Source organism: Anomaloglossus baeobatrachus, chromosome 4 (genome assembly GCF_048569485.1).
Source record: "Anomaloglossus baeobatrachus isolate aAnoBae1 chromosome 4, aAnoBae1.hap1, whole genome shotgun sequence".
Classification (NCBI taxonomy): Eukaryota; Metazoa; Chordata; class Amphibia; order Anura; family Aromobatidae; genus Anomaloglossus; species Anomaloglossus baeobatrachus.
The window spans coordinates 395,684,266-395,705,995 of NC_134356.1; the positions used below are offsets into that span (position 1 = coordinate 395,684,266).

The following is a 21,730-nucleotide window of genomic DNA, read 5'->3' on the forward strand; positions in this document are numbered from 1 at the left end:
GCTTGCTGTTTATGAATTGGAACATTCTTCTTGACAGCTTATGAATCTGTTACAATGTATCAGTGCAGGACATCCTCTGTGAGGAGCACTGGGCAGCACAGATGTCTCTCCTATCCTGTTTGTTACAATGTATCAGTGAATGGCACCCTCTGAAGAGCACTCGACAGCACAGATGCCTCTCCTATCCTGTTTGTTACTATGTATCAGTGCAGAGCATCCTCTGTGAAGCACTGGGCAGCACAGATGCCTCTCCTATCCTGTTTGTTACTATGTATCAGTGCAGTGCATCCTCTGTGAAGCACTCGACAGCACAGATGTCCCTCCTATCCTATTTGTTACAATGTATCTGTGCATGATATCCTCTGTGAGGAGCACTCGACAGCACAGATGTCTCTCCTATCCTGTTTGTTACAATGTATTGTACCGCCCCGCGGACTCGGCTGCGACCGCCGTGCCGCTCGGATCCGTGCTCGTACGGTGGGTGGTGGTTCAAGCTCCTCACGGACCCGGGAGTCACGTCGCTCTGCAAGGGGGTTGGCGCTACACGCAGGGACTTCAGTGGGGGAAGTTCCACGGCCGGGGCCACGGTGGTTTGGTAGGGGTGTAAGTTTGTGACGCCACCCACGGGTTGTGGTGAATAGATGGACACCACTGCTGCCGTTAACTAGGCCTCCCGGGGATGGTGTTGCGCAGCTTGGTGTTGACCCCTCCGTGGGTAGGGGAGTGATGGTCCCGGGGGCCCGAGGGAGGTGCGGAGGCGTCGGAGCGGGTGCAGGCGTATGATGGTGCAGTGCGGCGCGGTGCGCGGCCCGAAGGCACTGGTGTACTCACTATGACACAATACACTGGAGTCTCTGGTAAACCAAACGGAGTGATGAACGGGGCCCGCAGCCGGCTGCAGCTTGTCCCTGAACGGGATGGTGGTTTCCGCCTTTCTCCTGCAGCTTTTTATATGAATGTTTGACTCCTATGCCTAAGCAACGATAGTCCGCTCCCTGGCTTGCTGGTTGTCGGAAGAGCCCTGTTTGCCCGCAGACGCTGGCCCTTTGGGTCTCTCTCTATGCCTTGGCGGTGGCTTTACCCTGTATGGTTGGGCTGTTGTCTTCTAACGGGTCTTGTGTGGGATAGGTCCTTAAGTCCAGTCCTCAATCAGTTGATTTGACTTGGCCTTGTCGGTTCGGGGCTTTGTACCCCTCCTGGTGCTCCGGTTTCCAATCGTTTCCCCGGTTCAGTAACGGTGGGCCACCGTCCCTACGGTTCCACCGGCTGTAATCCCAGCTCCTGCAGGCGGCCACCACCGTCTGCCTCCTTGCCAGAGGTGACTGGGCTCCAACCCAGCCACCTGAGTAGACTATTGGCAGGCCTGGTCACAGGTCTGCCTTTGAACTCAACCTCTCTCCTTCACTGTCAAGACCCATCTACTTGAGTGTCCTAGAACTTGTGTCTTTCCCGCCTCCAGGCCTGTGAACTCCTCGGTGGGTGGAGCCAACCGCCTGGCTCGGCCCCCTGGTGTGGACATTAAACCTGGAGGGTGGTGACAAGGGTTTCTTGGTTGGCTGCTGTCACCTACTCAGGGAGGGTGGGGGGGGGTGTGTGTGTGTGACTACCTGGGACGACCTGACTAGTCCAGGGCGTCACAGTATCAGTGAAGGGCATCCTCTGTGAGGAGCACTCGGTAGCACAGATGTCTCTCCTATGCTGTTTGTTACAATGTATCAGTGAAGGCCATCCTCTGAGGAGCACTCGGCAGCACAGATGTCTCTCCTATCCTGTTTGTTACAATGTATCAGTGAAGGGCATCCTATAAGAAGCACTCGGCAGCACAGGTGTCTCTCCTATCCTGTTTATTACAATGTATGAGTGCCTTTAACAAATCAGTCTGGAGTCCAGGTGGTTTAGCACATTACAAAGCAGGTGCCAGCTACTGACTGCCATCGCCCAGCGACTCCTCAGTAATATATAGGTCAGTGCATGATCGGGGGTGTAGTAGGAAGACGCAGAGGGTCCGGCGGATACTGTTAGATTTTATTCACATGTAAAGATTCGGTAAGTTTCTGGTACAAACCGTTTCCATCTCCCGAATACTAACCTTATAATTTACAATGTTCACTACAGACGCCCCTCCCCCACTTCGGGAAGCGAGGAGGGGGGCTTAATCTGCTATACATTAATACAAAGTAGTTACAAAATGTAAAAAGAACAAAAGACATTAAATTACAGTTTACAGAGTCTCCTATGATGAGGTTGTTGGACGTGCCCACCCTGGCGTGGATGCAGGTCAGACCGCGCTCAGTCACACTCCCCCGATCCTCTATCTATCATTAATGATGCCCTACCTGGTGCATCGTGGGAAAAAATTAAAGGGTGACTCCACCCAGTTTGTCCATTAGGAGGGGGGGTCTGTCAGACCAGGTAATTATAGCCATAAACCGAGTCCCGTTATTGTCTGCTGGTGGCAGGCAGATAATTATATCAGCTCTGTAATAAACACAGAGAGAACCTGATTCTAGTAGGGGGACCATTACTTTACAAGTGCTGGCTGAGGCTGATGTGCTCTGGGCTCTCAACTCTCCCCAGCCTGAGATGGCTGATAACAGGGATAATAGGCTGTCAGCGTACAGAACCTGAGAGGCGCTTGTGTATATACCGCAGTGCGGCCATACATAGAGCCCTGTGCGGCTGAATGTAACATGATTGTAGATGTTGATCAGAGAGTCCATGTGATTGGCGGCTAATCACCCCAGCACTTCAGGGGTTACTGGATTTTGGCTCTTGTCAGGAGGCCCCTGCTCTTTTTCCACTCACAGGAACTTGTACAGAATATAAAATAGTTTCCGATTGTTCTGCTGAGTTTCATTGAGGCGCGAACAGTTTCAGGGCGACACCAGGAGCCCCCGCGAGGCTGTCAGCGACCACAGACGTGACCGGATTTCATACACGTCGCCTTTTGTGTACCATGAAATGCCTAGTGAGCCCCTCACAGCCCCCTTCCCTGGAGCTCGGCCACCTCTGCAGGGAGCCTTGGGATGGATTTCCTCTCGATTTCCCTCATGCTGTGCCCCCTCTATCTGAGAAGCCGCCCACAACCAAGGGGCAATTCATTGGAGACCTTGGCCAGCATAACCCTTGCACTGGGCTCCATCAGATGGGGGGCGCCATTGTGATGACATCATGTGACTATCTTCCCAGGTTCTTTAGCACAGTCTTCTCTTGTGAGTGACCCTCTCGCAGAGGTCCTTATTTTATGAAGACCACCAGAAACCCTTAATCACAAGCCCCTGTGTCACCAGCAAGCATGGTACAAGAAGAGTGGGCTATGGTGTGGACAGAGGAGAAGGACCTGGAGCTCATCCCTCCCCGGCACTGGCCGACGGGAGATCGGATTTTGAGTGGATATGACAGTTCTGTTACCTTCCCGCCACACCTGCAGGAGAGGACACAATATGGACCCTTCTTCACCATGGACGGCAGATGTCCAGCAGCATAGTGACAGTGCATAGTTAAGTCCTGGGGTGCTGAGGGGTGCAGGCTGTTGGGGTGGTCTATGGGGAGGGTTAGTGGCTTCCGCTGCTCTTGCTGTTTCCACTTGACCAGTCGATGATGATAAAACTGAGACTCATGATCATGAAGAGAACCCCGAGGCCTGCAAAGCAGGCAGCCTGTGAGGACAAGAGGAGATATCAGAAACTCGTCTGGGATAGGAGGACATGGGGGATGAAGGGAGGAGCTCATCCAGGATACGAGGGCATGGGATGTGAAGGGAGGCGCTCGTCCGGGATACGAGGACATGAGATGTGAAGGGAGATGCCAGTCTGGGATATGAGGACATGGGGGATGAAGGGAGGCACTTCTCCGGGATACAAGGATATGGGATGTGAAGGGAGGTGCTCGTCCGGGATACAAGGACATGGGGGATGAAGGGAGGAGCTCGTCCGGAATATGAGGACATGGGATGTGAAGGGAGGTGCCAGTCTGGGATATGAGGACATGGGGGATGAAAGGAGGCGCTCTTCTGGGATACTAGGACATAGTATGTGAACGGAGGTGCCAGTGTGGAATACGAGGACATGGGATGTGAAGGGAGGTGCTCATCCGCGATACAAGGATATGGGGGTTGAACGGAGGCACTCATCCGGCATACGAGGACATGGGATGTGAAGGGAGGCACTCGTCCGGGATATGAGGACATGGGATGTGAAGGGCAGTGTCAGTCTGGGATATGAGGACATGGGGAATGAAGGGAGATGCTTGTCCGGGATACAAGGACATGAGACGTAAAGGGAAGTGCTCGTCTGGGATACAATGACATGGGGGTTGAAGGAAACACATGGGATGAGGACATGGGATGTAAAGGGAGGTGCCAGTCTGGGATACGAGGACATGGGGGATGAAGAGAGGCGCTCGTCTTGGATATGAGGATATGGAAGATAAAGGGGAGGCGCTCGTTAGGGATATGGATACATGGGGGATGAAGGGAGGCGCTCATCTGGGAAACGAGAACATGCGAGATTAGAGGGGGAGCTAGTCCAGGATACAGAGACATGGTATATGAAGGGAGGACCTTATCCTGGATACGAGGACATTGGGGATGAAGCTAGGCACTTGTCTGGATTACAAGGACATGAGGGATAAAGGGAAGTGTGCGCCTGGATCTTGGCACCTACCAGGATTTTGGGTGGTGATTTCGTTGGCTCTTTGTCTTTGGGCATTATACGAATGTAGAAGGCAGCAGGGAAGATGAAGATCAGACATGGGGCAGAGGTGGCACCTGCAACAAAAGAAAGATAAAGACACAAAGACCAAGACAAAGTTCTCCCCAAGATGAACGCTCTATATATATTATAGGTCCAGTCACACATAACGAGATCGTGAACGAGATCGCTACTACGTCACAGTTCCCGGATCATTGCTGAGTCGTTGGTGAAATCGTATGCGAGGTGTCACACACACCGACTTTAGGAACGAGCATGCGACCCGTATAACGATCTTGTAAATCGTCGGGTCCCTGTCACACAACAGCTGTGGTGACAATTCCGATCTCGAATCACTCATTTAGGTCGTTAACGAAATCGTTAGCTAGGTGTCAAACATACAGATCCATCCTGCCCAGCAGGACTCTAACGAGCCAAAAATGGCCCAGGCTGTTCAGCATCGACCAACGATCTCACAGCAGGGGGCGGATCGTTGGTACGTGTCAAACGTGACGAGATCGCTGGTGAAGTCATTGTTGCGTCACAGAAACTGTGACGTAGCAAAGATCTCGTTCACAATCTCGTTATGTGTGAAGTGGCCTTATCACCTTAGCCCTTACTGTTATCACAGCTTCTCCACTTGCAAATATCTGATTACTAAAGGCCAGTCACACTAAACAACTTACCAGCAATCCCAACAAGGATACAACCTGATAGGGATCGCTGGTAAGTTGCTAGGAGGTCACTGGTGAGATGTCACACTAAGCGACGCTCCAGCGATCCCACCAGCAACCTGACCTGGCAGGGATCGCTGGAGCGTCGCTACACGTGGAAGCATGCTGCGCTTGGTAACTAAGGTAAATATCGGGTAACCAACCCGATATTTACCTTGGTTACCAGCGCACACCGCTTAGCGCTGGCTCCTTGCACACCTAGCCACAGTACACATCGGGTTAATTACCCGATGTGTACTCTGCTACGTGTGCAGGCAGCAGGAGCCGGCTTCTGCGGACGCTGGTAACCACGGTAAACATCGGGTAACCAAGAAGCCATTCCCTTGGTTACCCGATATTTACCTTCGTTACCAGCGTCCGCCGCTCTCACACTGCCAGTGCCGGCTCCCTGTTCCCTGCACTCATAGCCACAGTACATATCGGGTTAATTACCCAATGTGTACTCCAGCTACATGTGCAGAGAGCAGGGAGCCGGCACTGACAGCTGAGAGCGGCGGACGCTGGTAACGAAGGTAAATATCGGGTAACCAAGGGAATGGCTTCTTGGTTACCCGATGTTTACCGTGGTTACCAGCATCCGCAGAAGCCGGCTACTGCTGCCTGCACATTTAGTTGTTGCTGTCTCTCTGTCACACACAGCGATGTGTGCTTCACAGCGGGAGAGCAACAACTAAAAAATGGCCCAGGACATTCAGCAACAACCAGCAACCTCATAGCAGGGGCCAGGTTGTTGCTGGATGTCACACACAGCAACATCGCTAGCAAGTTGTGCATCAGCAGCGATGTTGCTTAGTGTGACGGTACCTTTAGGCAGTATGAGTGGAGTGCTTCCTGCTGGCAAGACCGAATATAAGCTGCCTGACAGCCCCATTGTATCTGCAGCTAGAGCAAATGGATGGTAGTTTTCCGAGTCCCCTTATACCTTATCCTTATCTACATCTTACCGATGATGCCGAATATTCCCAGTATGGTGGGGGCAAAGATAACCAGCAGGTTAATGAGAGTGAGCAGCACCACGGCGATGATGATGTGCCGGATCCAGCTGAAGTCCTTGTTCTGGAAGAGCATGTGCTGAATGGCGCGGCGGACCTGCGGAGATTAGGAGATAAACAGCATTCAGTCCTGCACTATCACCACCGCCTCCAGTTTCCACAAAATACACTACACCCCAGGCAGCATCCTCCAGAAGATATCCTGCACTCGCTATAAGATATGCTACATCCCCCAGCCAGCAATTTCCACAAGATACGCTACACATCTCTCAAACACCACCCTCCACAAGATACACTACACCCCCCGGCCAGCACCCTGCAGAAGGTACGCTACACATCCCACAGCCAGCATCTTCCACAAAATATGGTACACCCCCCAGCCAGCATCCTCCACAAGATTGGCTACACCCCCCAGCCAGCATCCTCCAAAGATATGCTGCACCTGCCACAAGATACGCTACACCCCCCAACCAGCACTCTCCAGAAGATACGCTACACATTCCACAGCCAGCACTCTGCAGAAGATAACCTCCACACAATACACTACACCCACCAGCCAGCACTCTCCATAAGATACGCTACATACACTCCAGCCAGCACCCTCCACAAAATATGGTACACCCCCCAGCCAGCATCCCCCACAAGATACGCTACATCCCCAGCCAGCATCCTCCAGAACATATGCTGCACCTTCCACAAGATATGCTACACCCCCCAACCAGCACTCTCCAGAAGAATTCTACACATCCCACAGCCAGAACTCTCCACAAGAAATGCTGCACCCTCCATAAGATAAGCTACACCCCCCCACCAGCGAGCACTCTCCACAAGTTATGCTACACCCCCCAGCCAGCATCCTCCAGATGATACACTACACCTCCACCAGCCAGCACTTTCCACAGGATACACTACGCCCCCCTAGCGAGCACTTTCCACAAGATATGCTACACTACGCTCAAACACCACCCTCCACAAGATATATTAATCAGCCAGCACCCTCCAAAAGACTGAAGATATGCTGCACTCTCCACAAGATATGCTACACCCCCCAGCAAGCACCCTTCACAAGATACGCTACACCCCAGCAATCTCTGCACAAGATATGCTACACCCCCAAGCCAGCACCCTCCACAAGATACACTACACCTCCCTCAACCAGCACCCTCCACAAGATATGCTACACCCCCAAGCCAGCACCCTCCACAAGATACACTACACCTCCCTCAACCAGCACCCTCCACAAGATACGCTACACCACCAAGCCAGCACCCTCCACAAGATATGCTACACCACCAAGCCAGCACCCTCCACAAGATACGCTACACCACCAAGCCAGCACCCTCCACAAGATACGCTACACCACCAAGCCAGCACCCTCCACAAGATACACTACATTCCCAGCCACCACCCTCCACAAGTTATGCTACATCCCCCAACGAGAACATTTCAGCTCTTACCGGGAATAAGACTATGGGCACAGTGAGGGTGACCGCGGTGAGAACAGCCACACGTACACACAAGATGTGGATGTCAAATGGGTCCACGTAGCTGTAAGTGTGCAGAAGCTCTGACTCCACATGGTCTGAAAACATCAAAGAAGAAAGTGAGGGAGGATGTGACGGGGAGTAGTTATATAGGACAAATCTGCACATACAAGTCCCTAAATACAAATAAGTCGATTCAGTGTCTGCATTTGATGGTGGAAAAATTGAGAAAAAGCTGCCCAGCAATACAGGAGTGTTGCAGAATAAGCTTGCTGACTGTTTCCAATAATAACCAGAATTCGGTATTGTTGTTGTCGGTGATAGGGAACATTCTTGACCTGGTCCTGCTCACACAGCTGACAAATTCCTAACCTAGGATCCAGTCTGCACAATTTCTTGTGCACTGCACAAAGCTGCTATTATCTGTACTGATAGTTTGCTACAATGTGTCAGTGCAGGAAAAATATTCGGCCTTTTAACACCAAGTCCTGTTCTTTTCAGACCAGTCCCCCATGGTCTTATAGGAGAAGCATTTGTGCACTACACTCGGTCGCACCGAGCTCTGATTTATGGCGCTATATATTTATATTCATGCCTTTTACACCACTCGTTACAGAAGTAGAAGCTTCTCCTTTTCTAATGATTTGTGCATTTCCTGCAGAAGAGACGCCTCTCTCATGTGTCTGATGACATGAACCCGTCGCCTCCGTCCCTGCACCTGCAGAACATCACGCTGAGCGGCGACAACCCTCCTCCCGGGGTCCCGATCACGTGAACTCGCAACCTACCATAGAAGGTGAGGTATCCGAAGAGAGCGGCCAGGAAATACATGCAATACATGACGGCAATGGAGATATTAGACACTTGCTGCATCTTCTTCTTGGAGGCGCTGACAAGAGAAAAGTAACAACTATCAGGCTCCTGTCCATGATAAGGGACTGGATCAGCGGGGAGGCCTATAGGGGTGCGAGGTGGCGGTCACCCCCGTACACTACTGCGCAGGACGGAGGGCAGCAGACATTATATTCAGATATTCAGAACTATTAGGTCTCTACATCAAAGCACAGGAGGGGAAGGGGCAAATCTGAGGCCGGCAGAAGGGGCAAATCTGAGGCCGGGAGAAGGGGCAAATCTGAGGCCGGGAGAAGGGGCAAATCTGAGGCCGGGAGAAGGGGCAAATCTGAGGCCGGCAGAAGGGGCAAATCTGAGGCCGGGAGAAGGGGCAAATCTGAGGCCGGGAGAAGGGGCAAATCTGAGGCCGGCAGAAGGGGCTAATCTGAGGCCAAGAGAAGGGGCAAATCTGAGGCCGGAAGAAGGGGCAAATCTGAGGCCGGAAGAAGGGGCAAATCTGATGCCGGGAGAAGGGGTAAACCTGAGGCCGGGAGAAGGGGCAAACCTGAGGCCGGGAGAAGGGGCAAACCTGAGGCCGGGAGAAAGGGCAAATCTGAGGCCGGGAGAAAGGGCAAATCTGAGGCCGGGAGAAAGGGCAAATCTGAGGCCGGGAGAAAGGGCAAATCTGAGGCCGGCAGTAGGGTCAAATCTGAGGCCAGGAGAAGGGGCAAATCTGAGGCCAGGAGAAGGGGCAAATCTGAGGCCGTGAAAAGGGGCAAATCTGAGGTCGGGAAAAGGGGCAAATCTGAGGTCGGGAAAAGGGTCAAATCTGAGGCCGTGAAAAGGGGCAAATCTGAAGTCGGGAGAAGGGGCAAATCTGAAGTCGACAGAAGGGGCAAATCTGAGGCCGGCAGAAGGGGCAAATTTGAGCCAGTGACAGCACAGACCCCCGGCAGCACAGACCCCTGGAAGCACAGTCTCGTGGCAGCAAAGTCCCGCGGCAGCACAGTCCCGCGGCAGCACAGTCCCGCGGCAGCACAGTCTCGCGGCAGCACAGTCTCGTGGCAGCACAGTCTCGCGGCAGCACAGTCTCGCGGCAGCACAGTCTCGCGGCAGCACAGTCCCGCGGCAGCACAGTCCCGCGGCAGCACCCTGCTCTTCTGGATACTCACTCTTTCAGTTCTGTGTATATAGGAAGGACCTCTGGGTGACACACAAAGGCAAAAGCCATGATGGGAATGGTGTACGCAGTCTACAAAAATGGAAGATCCAAAAATAAGCACGAGGGCAGAACAATATCAGGATGAGTACATGACTTCTCACAACTACACACAACACTACACATGCAGCACTACAAACAGATGATAACTACACACCACACTACACACATGACTCCAAGCACACATATTACACAGTCAAGACATGCGGACTCCACAAACATGACACTACACACACAACCCTACATGTCGGTATTATACGACCACGGCAGTCTTGTAATCGTCACCTGTGAGTTCAGTGTGAACATCATGGCTGAGCATTCTCCACTTTCCGGCTCTGCTACATCTGTGTGACCGTTCTGATAGGCGTAGTCACCAGATGTCAGGCTCGTGTTCCCGAGCATCGTGTGGTTCATGCTGTCCCAGGACATGGGACATGGAATCTGGAACTTCTTATATATGACCTGGATTTGAAAAAACATGGATGTCAAAAAGAGGCTCTACACCCATAAACATACAAGAAATGAGTTTTCAGATGTTCAGGAGAAATGAACAACGCTGTTTTATTTAGTGCTGTAAAGGGTCGTGCTTGCTCTAGAGTTGCCATGGAAGCATTAACTTTCAAGTTCTGAGGTGCTTGGACTCATATCCTATAAATATCACTATCCAAGACAGGTCATGTGACAGGAAGTGCACACAGCTACTTTTCTGATGCTATGGTGACCCCAGAGCAAGCACAATACTTCATACTTCAGCTGCAATAAGTAAAAAAACAAAAATAATTGTGCAAAATCTTATATTTCGCAAGACAAATTCTTATGAAGAGTTCCTTTAAAGGGGTGATCTACTACTCAGACAGCCCCTTCCCAATCACCATATTACCCCTCCTCTGAGTGTTCGCTACAACTGAAGGAAGAAAAAGTGAAGTGGCTTATGATTGGCTACAGAGGTCATGTGATATAACATCACGCGAGACCTGGTGCCGACTTTGCTGGAACAACGCCAGCACCGATGGCGACTACATAATAATAATAATCATAATCATAATAATAATTTATTCATTTATATAGCGCTATTAATTCCATAGCACGTTACATACATTGGCAACACTGTCCCCATTGGGGCTCACATATTGACATTATTTTATCTGGTGGTATATAGCAATTGAGAAGGGGTTGTCTGAGTAGTGGACAATCCCTTTAAGGAAGATTTTCTGGAATCTGTAGTCCTTTTTATTTACTGTATGGTACACTGATCACTTACGGAGCACAAGAAGAACACCATACAGCTGAGGGAGAAGCCGCTGGCATATCCGAGGTAACCTGGAGAGAGACAGGAGAAGGCTCGTAATCAGGCGACGTTCATCACACTGCCATTATAATGCAATCACTCTGTCCAGAGTATATTATTCCCTGTTATCAGCCCGGCTATTTATCTGCCCACAAACACTTTACACTCACCCAGCTGCTTCATTAACGCCAGCGGCAGAATGATGGAGATCGATACTATAACAACCAGATAGTTCCCGTCCATGTACCAGTCCCTGCAAGAAGAAGACGAGGCGAGAGCATGAGACGGAGGAGAAGAGATAACGAGAGGACACAAAACAGTGAGCACAACATGGCCACAGGTATATAGTGTGAATAATATAATCCCCTATACATATACAATGTGAACAGTATACAAGGTAAAACGGCTGTAAATATACAGTGTTACCAGTATACGGAATAATATGGCTCTACATATACAGTGTGACCAGTATACGGAGTAACACGGCTCTACATATACAGTGTGACCAGTATACAGAGTAACACGGCTCTACATATACAGTGTGACCAGTATACAGAGTAACACGGCTCTACATATACAGTGTGACCAGTATACGGAGTAACACGGCTCTACATATACAGTGTGACCAGTATACAGAATAATATGGCTCTACATATACAGTGTGACCAGTATATGGAGTAACACAGCCCTACATATACAGTGTGACCAGTATACAGAATAATATAGCTCTACATATACAGTGTGACCAGTATACAGAATATAGCTCTACATATACAGTGTGACCAGTATACGGAGTAACACGGCTCTACATATACAGTGTGACCAGTATACAGAATAATATAGCTCTACATATACAGTGTGACCAGTATACGGAGTAACACGGCTCTACATATACAGTGTGACCAGTATACGGAATAATATGGCTCTACATATACAGTGTGACCAGTATACAGAATAATATAGCTCTAGATATACAGTGTGACCAGTATATGGAGTAACACCGGCTCTACATATACAGTGTGACCAGTTTACGGAGTAACACGGCTCTACATATACAGTGTAATCAATATATGGAGTAAGACGGCTGTAAATATACAGTGACCAGTATACAGAGTAACACAGCTCTACATATACAGTGTGACCAGTATACAGAGTAACACGGCTCTACATATACAGTGTGACCAGTATACAGAGTAACACGGCTCTACATATACAGTGTGACCAGTATACAGAGTAACACGGCTCTACATATACAGTGTGACCAGTATACAGAGTAACCACGACTCTACATATACAGTGTGACCAGTATACAGAGTAACCACGACTCTACATATACAGTGTGACCAGTATACAGAGTAACCACGACTCTACATATACAGTGTGACCAGTATACAGAATAATATGGCTCTACATATACAGTGTGACCAGTATACGGAGTAACACAACTCTACATATACAGTGTGACCAGTATACAGAATAATATGGCTGTACATATACAGTGTGACCAGTATACAGAATAATATAGCTCTACATATACAGTGTGACCAGTATACGGAATAATATAGCTCTACATATACAGTGTGACCAGTATACGGAGTAACACAGCTCTACATATACAGTGTGACCAGTATACAGAATAATATGGCTGTATATATACAGTGTGACCAGTATACAGAATAATATGGCTCTACATATACAGTGTGACCAGTATACGGAGTAACACAGCTCTACATATACAGTGTGACCAGTATACAGAATAATATGGCTGTACATATACAGTGTGACCAGTATACAGAATAATATGGCTGTACATATACAGTGTGACCAGTATACAGAATAATATGGCTCTACATATACAGTGTGACCAGTATACGGAGTAACACAGCTCTACATATACAGTGTGACCAGTATACAGAATAATATGGCTGTACATATACAGTGTGACCAGTATACAGAATAATATAGCTCTACATATACAGTGTGACCAGTATACGGAATAATATAGCTCTACATATACAGTGTGACCAGTATACAGAATAATATGGCTGTATATATACAGTGTGACCAGTATACAGAATAATATGGCTCTACATATACAGTGTGACCAGTATACGGAGTAACACAGCTCTACATATACAGTGTGACCAGTATACAGAATAATATGGCTGTACATATACAGTGTGACCAGTATACAGAATAATATGGCTGTACATATACAGTGTGACCAGTATACAGAATAATATGGCTCTACATATACAGTGTGACCAGTATACGGAGTAACACAGCTCTACATATACAGTGTGACCAGTATACAGAATAATATGGCTGTACATATACAGTGTGACCAGTATACAGAATAATATAGCTCTACATATACAGTGTGACCAGTATACGGAATAATATAGCTCTACATATACAGTGTGACCAGTATACGGAGTAACACAGCTCTACATATACAGTGTGACCAGTATACAGAATAATATGGCTGTATATATACAGTGTGACCAGTATACAGAATAATATGGCTCTACATATACAGTGTGACCAGTATACGGAGTAACACAGCTCTACATATACAGTGTGATCAGTATACAGAATAATATGGCTGTACATATACAGTGTGACCAGTATACAGAATAATATGGCTCTACATATACAGTGTGATCAGTATACAGAATAATATGGCTCTACATATACAGTTTCACTAGTATATGGAGTAACACGGCTCTACATATACAGTGTGACCAGTATACGGAATAATATGGCTCTACATATACAGTGTGACCAGTATACAGAATAATATGGCTGTACATATACAGTGTGACCAGTATACAGAATAATATGGCTCTACATATACAGTGTGATCAGTATACAGAATAATATGGCTCTACATATACAGTTTCACTAGTATATGGAGTAACACGGCTCTACATATACAGTGTGACCAGTATACGGAATAATATGGCTGTACATATACAGTGTGACCAGTATACAGAATAATATGGCTCTACATATACAGTGTGATCAGTATACAGAATAATATGGCTCTACATATACAGTTTCACTAGTATATGGAGTAACACGGCTCTACATATACAGTGTGACCAGTATACGGAATAATATGGCTCTACATATACAGTGTGACCAGTATACGGAGTAACACGGTTCTACATATACAGTATAATCAGTATACGGAGTAACACGACTCTACATATACAGTGTAATCAGCATACGGAGTAATACGACTCTACATATACAGTGAGACCAGTATACGGAGTAACACGGCTGTAAATATTGTAAGGATGCAATGTGGTAGATGGCCGGTATGTGTCACAGAGGTGGAAATCCTCTGCGATCTGAGCCTGGATTGTTTCTCTGGGACTTGTAGTTCCATGAGGATTTTTGTACACATTCAGGGCTGGGTTCATGGGATGGTCAGAAGTGATGGGCGGGACTGACCATCCACATACCTCCCATACATAGGTGTGTCTCATGGGATTTAATGGAGTTGTCGTTTGTCACATGATCTCTGTGTGCTGGTGGGAGCCATCTTGGTTGGAGCACATGTGCAGGAGATCCTGTGCATACAGGGCTGGTGAGGGCGCTGAAATGTCAGGGAGATGCAGAATCCACTGAGGCTTTGAGGAATTGGAACGTGTACAAGGGCCGGGATGGTGAGCCCAGTGTGAGAGTCTCCCTGGACTGGATGGAGGCAGACTGACAGCCTGCAAACCTACTGGCAGGTAACACCCCAGAAAGGGGAACTATACTGGCTGATGCCAGAGAACGAACTGTATGAACAATCGGCAGTTTAAACAGACAGTGAGACATTGTTGTCCTGTGGGAGAGTGGCTGTGGCCCGTTACACTGCGTGATTTATGAGAATGTGAATAAATCACCGAGATTGTTTAAGAGACCAAGTGCTCGTGTGGGTCTTGATCCCGCTGCCAGACGTGTGCCCAAAGACGTTCAGGGCCCAGGTTGTCACATTATGGTGGAGAATGCGGGTATATGGCCTGGTTTCTAGGGGCAACGCAGCCTGGTTGCTAAGGGCAACGGCCTAGGACGTATTCCTGGGGATACGGACTGCTTGCTGTTGATTGGCGGGTCCACGGAAATTTTTTGAAGCGGTTTACGGTGGATCGGCGGGTCCACGAAAATTGACGGCACACTCAAGCGGCTTGCGGTGGATCGGCGGGTTCACGAAGTTCCGGGAAAGCTGAGCGACCATGAGTGGAGCAGCAGGCCTGGATGTTATGGAGGCTCTGTACCAGTTCCTTGTGCGTGGACAGCAGGAGCTGTCAGTGTGCAGAGATGTGGCAGCAGTGGACCAGTTTGTGAGTTCCCTTCTGGGGCCAGTACGGGCATAGTGTACCCAGGGAGATAATGGGGAACGGTGTGAACTGGGATCTACAGACACTGCAAGGAAGCCACAGAAAGCCCAGAAGGGGATGGAGTCCCATAAAGGGGTGGTTGCCCAGAAGGGGATGGAGTCCCATAAAGGGGTGGTTGCCCAGAAGGGGATGGAGTCCCATAAAGGAGTGGTTGCCCAGAAGGGGATGGAGTCCCATAAAGGGGTGGTTGCCCAGAAGGGGGAGGAGTCCCAGAAAGCGGTGGTCACCCAAAATGGTGCGGAGCATCACAAATCCAAGGGTGCAGTGGCGCAGATGGACTGTAGCCAGGGACAACAGTGTTCATGCTACAAGTGTCCGGTTTGCAGTATAGACCACCCATCCGACGAGAAGCCATGTCTGTGTTCCGTGGAAGTGGATGGGGAATCTGTAACAGGACTCGTAGACTCAAGGAGCTTGGTGACCCTGGTGAGGGCCACCTCTGATGTCCACTTGATTCCTGGAAGGAAGATCCACGTCGGCTGCACCCACAATAATGGGACAGAATACCCGGTATCCAGCGTGGTCATTAAGACAGCCAGGGACAGTGGCTCTCATGATGTTGGTGTAGTCTCAGATTTACTGCACCCAATTATTATAGGTTGGGACTCTAAATTATTTGTGGACTTGTGGAAGCAGGGGGACGTATCCGGTTGCTTGTGTAAGAGCCGGAACAGCCCAAAGGAAACCCCACCACAATGGGAGGTTAAAAGGGGTCCTTGTTGTGGGGTTATGTGTGGTAAGGAGGAGATAGCACCTCCTAAAATTGACTGTCCTAAGTTAGGGGTGACGAAAGAAAATGATGGACGGACCCAACTTAGTGACATAAGAACTAAGGGAATAACCGATAGTGTGACCGTTAAAAACGGGGTAGCTCCAGAAAGTGAGGCAGATATCTGGTTAAGTGGGGACATGATAGTCCAGGACGTCAGGGGGAGTGACGATGACTCCAGGATGGACACTGACTCTTATAAAAGGACAAGAGAGTGCAGTGAGGTACAGACACTTGAGAAGGGCAAACCCTCCTCCAGACGCCGGAGACGTAATAAGCGCCGAGAGGTAGTGCAAGGTATACCGTCTGAGGGTGCAGAGAAGGTGAAGTACCTGGTTGAGGAAAACACGTTGCCAGTAGCAACTGCTAAAGTAGATACAGACAGCGATGTCCTATACAAGAAAGAGGAATCAGAAACTGAACTGACACATTGTAACGACAGACATCAGCAGGGTGAAATGTCAAAAAAGGAGCCAACCAAAGCAGTAATGGTGGTGTCTCCTATAGATTCCAAGCCTGAAGCAGAAGGTCTGTCGGACGAGAACGCTGTAGGACGTGAAATCCTAGAGGGTAATACAGGACAAGAAATCCTGGAGAGTGTTGGTGAAGTACAAATCCATAGAGGTTATGGTGAGCAGACTGGTAAATTACCCAGTGTTGGGGTGATGAAGGGTGAAAACGGTGCCAAAGTTCTAAGAGGAACAGAGTACCACGCTGAAGGGTGTGACACCCTTGCAGAAAAAGAGAAGACTGAAGGTGACACTGCAGAGACCGGCAAGGAAGTTGAAGGTAATGCAGTGAAGACCCAAGAGACAGCTGGTGCTGCAGAAGTGAAAAGAGCCTCTGATGAGGTGAAGTCTGGACCAGAGGTCTCATCGGGAACTGATAAATAAGGAATAACGTTTGGAACACCATTCTAAGTCTGAACTGGGTGCAAAAACCTAAAAAAACATCACTATGGGGAGATAAGGTATGCACACCAGTGACTATGTAAGGGGAATACATGGAATAGCAGAAACTGCTGTGTGAATACTGACTTGAAAAATCCAATAGCTATATGTAAGAGTGAAAATGTGAAAAATGGAATCTGCATTACTGCCATGAACATATGAATCAAGAGAAATTTAGCTACTGAATTGATCAATGCAATAGAGCCCCAACACTACGCCACTACGGTTTTTCGTTTGATTGATCAATTCAGTAGCTAAATTTCTCTTGATTCATATGTTCATGGCAGTAATGCAGATTCCATTTTTCACATTTTCACTCTTGCATATAGCTATTGGATTTTTCAAGTCAGTATTCACACAGCAGTTTCTGCTATTCCATGTATTCCCCTTACATAGTCACTGGTGTGCATACCTTATCTCCCCATAGTCATCGGGAACTGATAGCCTCAGTGACCTGCCTGGTAAGACCAAGATGGAAGACATAGAGAGTGTCTTGGTTAAGAAGAATAGCAAACCCAAAGGCTCTGAGGCTGGAGCTGACCCAGAAGAGTGTATAACTCAAGAGGTGGAGCCGTGGATGAGAGAAAAAAATAGATGTAAGAGACCAAAGGAATGGTCTAATGTCCTTGAAGGTCAAGAAACCTGTCCATTCTTTAAGTGCATGGTATATGTGCCCGAAGACCTAAGAGAAGTCTGTGCCCATAAGTCAATGCATGAGAAGTTTAAAGGGGTGGTTCACCCATTTTTTTTATTTTCTGTATGAGTTCTACTTACAATTCTAGGTATTTTCTCCATTGGCTTGTATTTCCATTTCTGGCACTGAGCGGCGCTATGCTGCACGCTCAGTGCCTGTCACATGACCCCCTGGAGCTGTGGCCGCCGGCATCCTCTGACGTCCCGGCATTTCCGAGCTCTCAAACAAGACTGGTACGTCACAGGATGCCGGCGCCACTCAGATTGAGTGACAGGGCTGTGGGTGGTGACTACCGCACGTCACAGCTCAGCATCGAGGGGAGGATCCGGAGGACGTCAGTGTGGAACCGGCTGAGCGTCCTGCAGATGGTGAGGCACGGGGCGCCAGTGTGCAGTACAGGGGGGGGGTTCTTCAGCTGAATCCCCCCCTGCACGTAAGTATGTGATCACACTGTCCACCCGCCCACTCTGCTGCGATGTCAGGAGAGCGGCCGGTGTCGGGCAGTGTGATCGTGTGCTCCTCCCAGCAGCAAGACACTGACAGGCATGTCACCGCTGTGCTCTGCCATCTGTCCTGCTGCATGGGACCAACTGTCTGCACTCTGTCACCTGCACCACAAGTCACAGAGTAGAGACAGTTGGTGACAGAGCACCTCTGCCACCCCCTCTTCTTTCCCCTCTCTCTCTTCTCCCCCTCTCTCTCTTCTCCCCCTCTCTCTCTTCTCCCCCTCTCTCTCTTCTCCCCCCCTCTCTCTTCTCCCCCCCCTCTCTCTCTTCTCCCCCCCCTCTCTCTCTTCTCCCCCCCCTCTCTCTCTTCTCCCCCCCCTCTCTCTCTTCTCCCCCCCCTCTCTCTCTTCTCCCCCCCCTCTCTCTCTTCTCCCCCCCCTCTCTCTCTTCTCCCCCCCTCTCTCTCTTCTCCCCCCCTCTCTCTCTTCTCCCCCCCTCTCTCTCTTCTCCCCCCCTCTCTCTCTTCTCCCCCCCCTCTCTCTCTTCTCCCCCCCTCTCTCTCTTCTCCCCCCCTCTCTCTCTCCCCCCCCCTCTCTCTCTTCTCCCCCTCTCTCTCTCTCTTCTCCCCCCTCTCTCTCTCTCTCTTCTCCCCCCCTCTCTCTCTCTCTTCTCCCCCCCCTCTCTCTCTCTCTTCTCCCCCCCCCTCTCTCTCTCTCTCTTCTCCCCCCCTCTCTCTCTTCTCCCCCCTCGCTCTCTCTTCTCCCCCCCCACCTCTCTCTCTTCTCCCCCCCCACCTCTCTCTCTTCTCCCCCCCCCGCTCTCTCTTCTCCCCCCCCTCGCTCTCTCTTCTCCCCCCCTCTCTCTCTTCTCCCCCTCGCTCTCTCTTCTCCCCCCCTCTCTCTCTTCTCCCCCCCTCTCTCTCTTCTCCCCCTCGCTCTCTCTTCTCCCCCTCGCTCTCTCTTCTTCCCCCCCCCTCGCTCTCTCTTCTTCCCCCCCCCTCGCTCTCTCTTCTCCCCCCCCCTCGCTCTCTCTCTTCTCCCCCCCCCCTCGCTCTCTCTCTTCTCCCCCCCTCGCTCTCTCTTCTCCCCCCCCCTCGCTCTCTCTTCTCCCCCCCCCCTCGCTCTCTCTTCTCCCCCCCCCCCCTCGCTCTCCCTCTCCCCCCCCCCCCCCCGCTCGCTCCTGGCATGGTCAGATGGTCAGTACAGAAATCTCTCCATCGTGGAGGGGTGAGAGGGAGTAATAAACATGGAGTCCCTACTGTGTCTGTGTATTTATTTCTAATAAAGTGTTTTTCTCTGTGTGATGTCTTTTTTTTTTTTTTTAAACCCTTTGTTGGAGATTCTTAATGGCCAGGTTAAACTTGGCCTGACATTAAGAATCTCGGGCTTTATACCAGCTGGTAAAACATAGCTGGTATTAACCCCTTATTACCCAGCATGCCACCTGCCACCAGGGCCACTGGAGGAGTTGGATACAGCGCCTGAAGATGGCGCTTCTATGAAAGCGCCATTTTCTGGGGCAGCTGTGGACTGCAATTCGCAGTGGGGGGCCCAGAAAGTTTGGGCACCCTGCACTGTGGATTCCAATCCCCAGCTGCCTAGTTGTACCTGGCTGGACTCAAAAATTTGGTGAAGCCCACATCATTATTTTTTTTTTTTAATTATTTCATGAAATTCATGAAAAAAAAGGGCTTCTCTATATTTTTGGTTCCCAGCCGGGTACAACTAGGCAGCTGGGGGTTGGGGGCAGCCCGTAGCTGCCTGCTGTACCTGGCTAGCATACAAAAATATGGCGAAGCCCACGTCATTTTCTTAAAAACGTTTTCAGGGAAAAACCTTTATATAAAAAAAAAAAATGCTTCCCTGCATTTCTATTGCCAGTGAAAGTAACACCAAGCAGCGGGGGCTAGCAGCCAGTAGCTGCTTTGGTTACCCTTAGCAATAGAAAATGCAGCGGGAGCCCACAAACAATGTGATTTTTTTGATTTTTTTATTTTTAATGAATTTTTTAAAAAAAAATCGGCATGGGCTTCGCCCATCGAGCACCAGAGCATTTTACTGCTCAATTCATCCCAAGTAATCAGATGACTCCAGTGTCGGCCGATTACTTGTTCTGTGTCCCCCTGCATCCATCGCAGCGTGTACGGGCTGTGAGGTCAGCGAGTGGAGACAGTGACATGCTCTGCTCTGACACATAGTGTGCTGCATGTCACTATCTTTCTCCACTCTGGCACTTGTTGTGCAGGTGACCGGATGCTACATGTCACTAACTGTCTCCACTATGGGACTTGTTGTGCAGGTGAGAGTGTATACAGTTGGTACTATGCAGCAGAAATCACAAGAGTGTGGCAGTTAGTGACATGTATCATCCGTCACCTGCACAACAAGTCCCAGAGTGGATACAGTGACATGCAGCACACTATGTGTCAGAGCAGAGCATGTCACCAACTTGCTCTGCTCTGTCACCTGCGGTGCTGCATGTCACATTTTTGCCGCGATTTGGTGCCTTTTTTGCTGCGTTTTTGCTCACTGCGTTTTTAATCCGTGCACAATGCCATTAAAGATTGTTGATGAAAAAAAAAAAAAAGGTCTGATGTCATTTCCTTATTCAAAATGTTCATTGTATGCAGGAGAGCAGACAGCAGCTGCAGAACTACAAGGCTCAGCATCCTCCATTCACTAGTGTATGCAGGAGAGCAGACAGCAGCTGCAGAACTACAAGGCTCAGCATCCTCCATCCAAGACTGTATGCAGTTTTTTACCCAAAAAGAAAAAAAAAATGACATGGGCTTCGCCATATTTTTGTATGCTAGCCGGGTACAGCAGGCAGGTACGGGCTGCCCCCAACCCCCAGCTGCCTATTTGTACCCGGCTGGGAACCAAAAATATAGAGAAGCCCTTTTTTTTTAATTTCATGAATTTCATGAAATAATTTAAAAAAAAAATGACGTGCGCTTCGCCTAATTTTAGTGTCCAGCCGGGTACAACTAGGCAGCTGGGGATTGGAATCCACAGTGAAGGGTGCCCAAGCTTTCTGGGCACCCCCACTGCGAATTGCAGTCCGCAGCCACCCCAGAAAATGGCGCTTTCATAGAAGCGCCATCTTCTGGAGCTGTATCCAACTCTTCCAGCTGCCCTGATGCTGGGTGGCTAGCTAGGTAATAATGGAGTTAGGGCTAGCTGTATATTATCAGCTGGCCCTAAGCCCGAAATTCATGGTGTCACGCCAATATTAGACA

At 49.4% G+C, this 21,730-nt stretch overlaps 1 protein-coding gene across 1 annotated transcript in view; it reads right to left on the reverse strand.

Moving 5' to 3' along the window:
• Positions 1-2,011: 2,011 nt before the first annotated feature.
• Positions 2,012-21,730, reverse strand: part of LOC142303690 (sodium-coupled neutral amino acid transporter 3-like) — a 65,617-nt gene continuing 45,898 nt past the window's right edge. The window contains exons 8-16 of the mRNA XM_075345281.1: positions 11,410-11,492; positions 11,213-11,271; positions 10,237-10,413; positions 9,905-9,984; positions 8,690-8,790; positions 7,875-7,999; positions 6,370-6,514; positions 4,665-4,768; positions 2,012-3,659 (exon numbers count right to left, since the gene is read on the reverse strand). Coding sequence (XP_075201396.1) covers positions 3,555-3,659; positions 4,665-4,768; positions 6,370-6,514; positions 7,875-7,999; positions 8,690-8,790; positions 9,905-9,984; positions 10,237-10,413; positions 11,213-11,271; positions 11,410-11,492 — 979 coding nt within the window. The 3' untranslated portion in view covers positions 2,012-3,554. The remainder of the gene's footprint in view (positions 3,660-4,664; positions 4,769-6,369; positions 6,515-7,874; positions 8,000-8,689; positions 8,791-9,904; positions 9,985-10,236; positions 10,414-11,212; positions 11,272-11,409; positions 11,493-21,730) is intronic.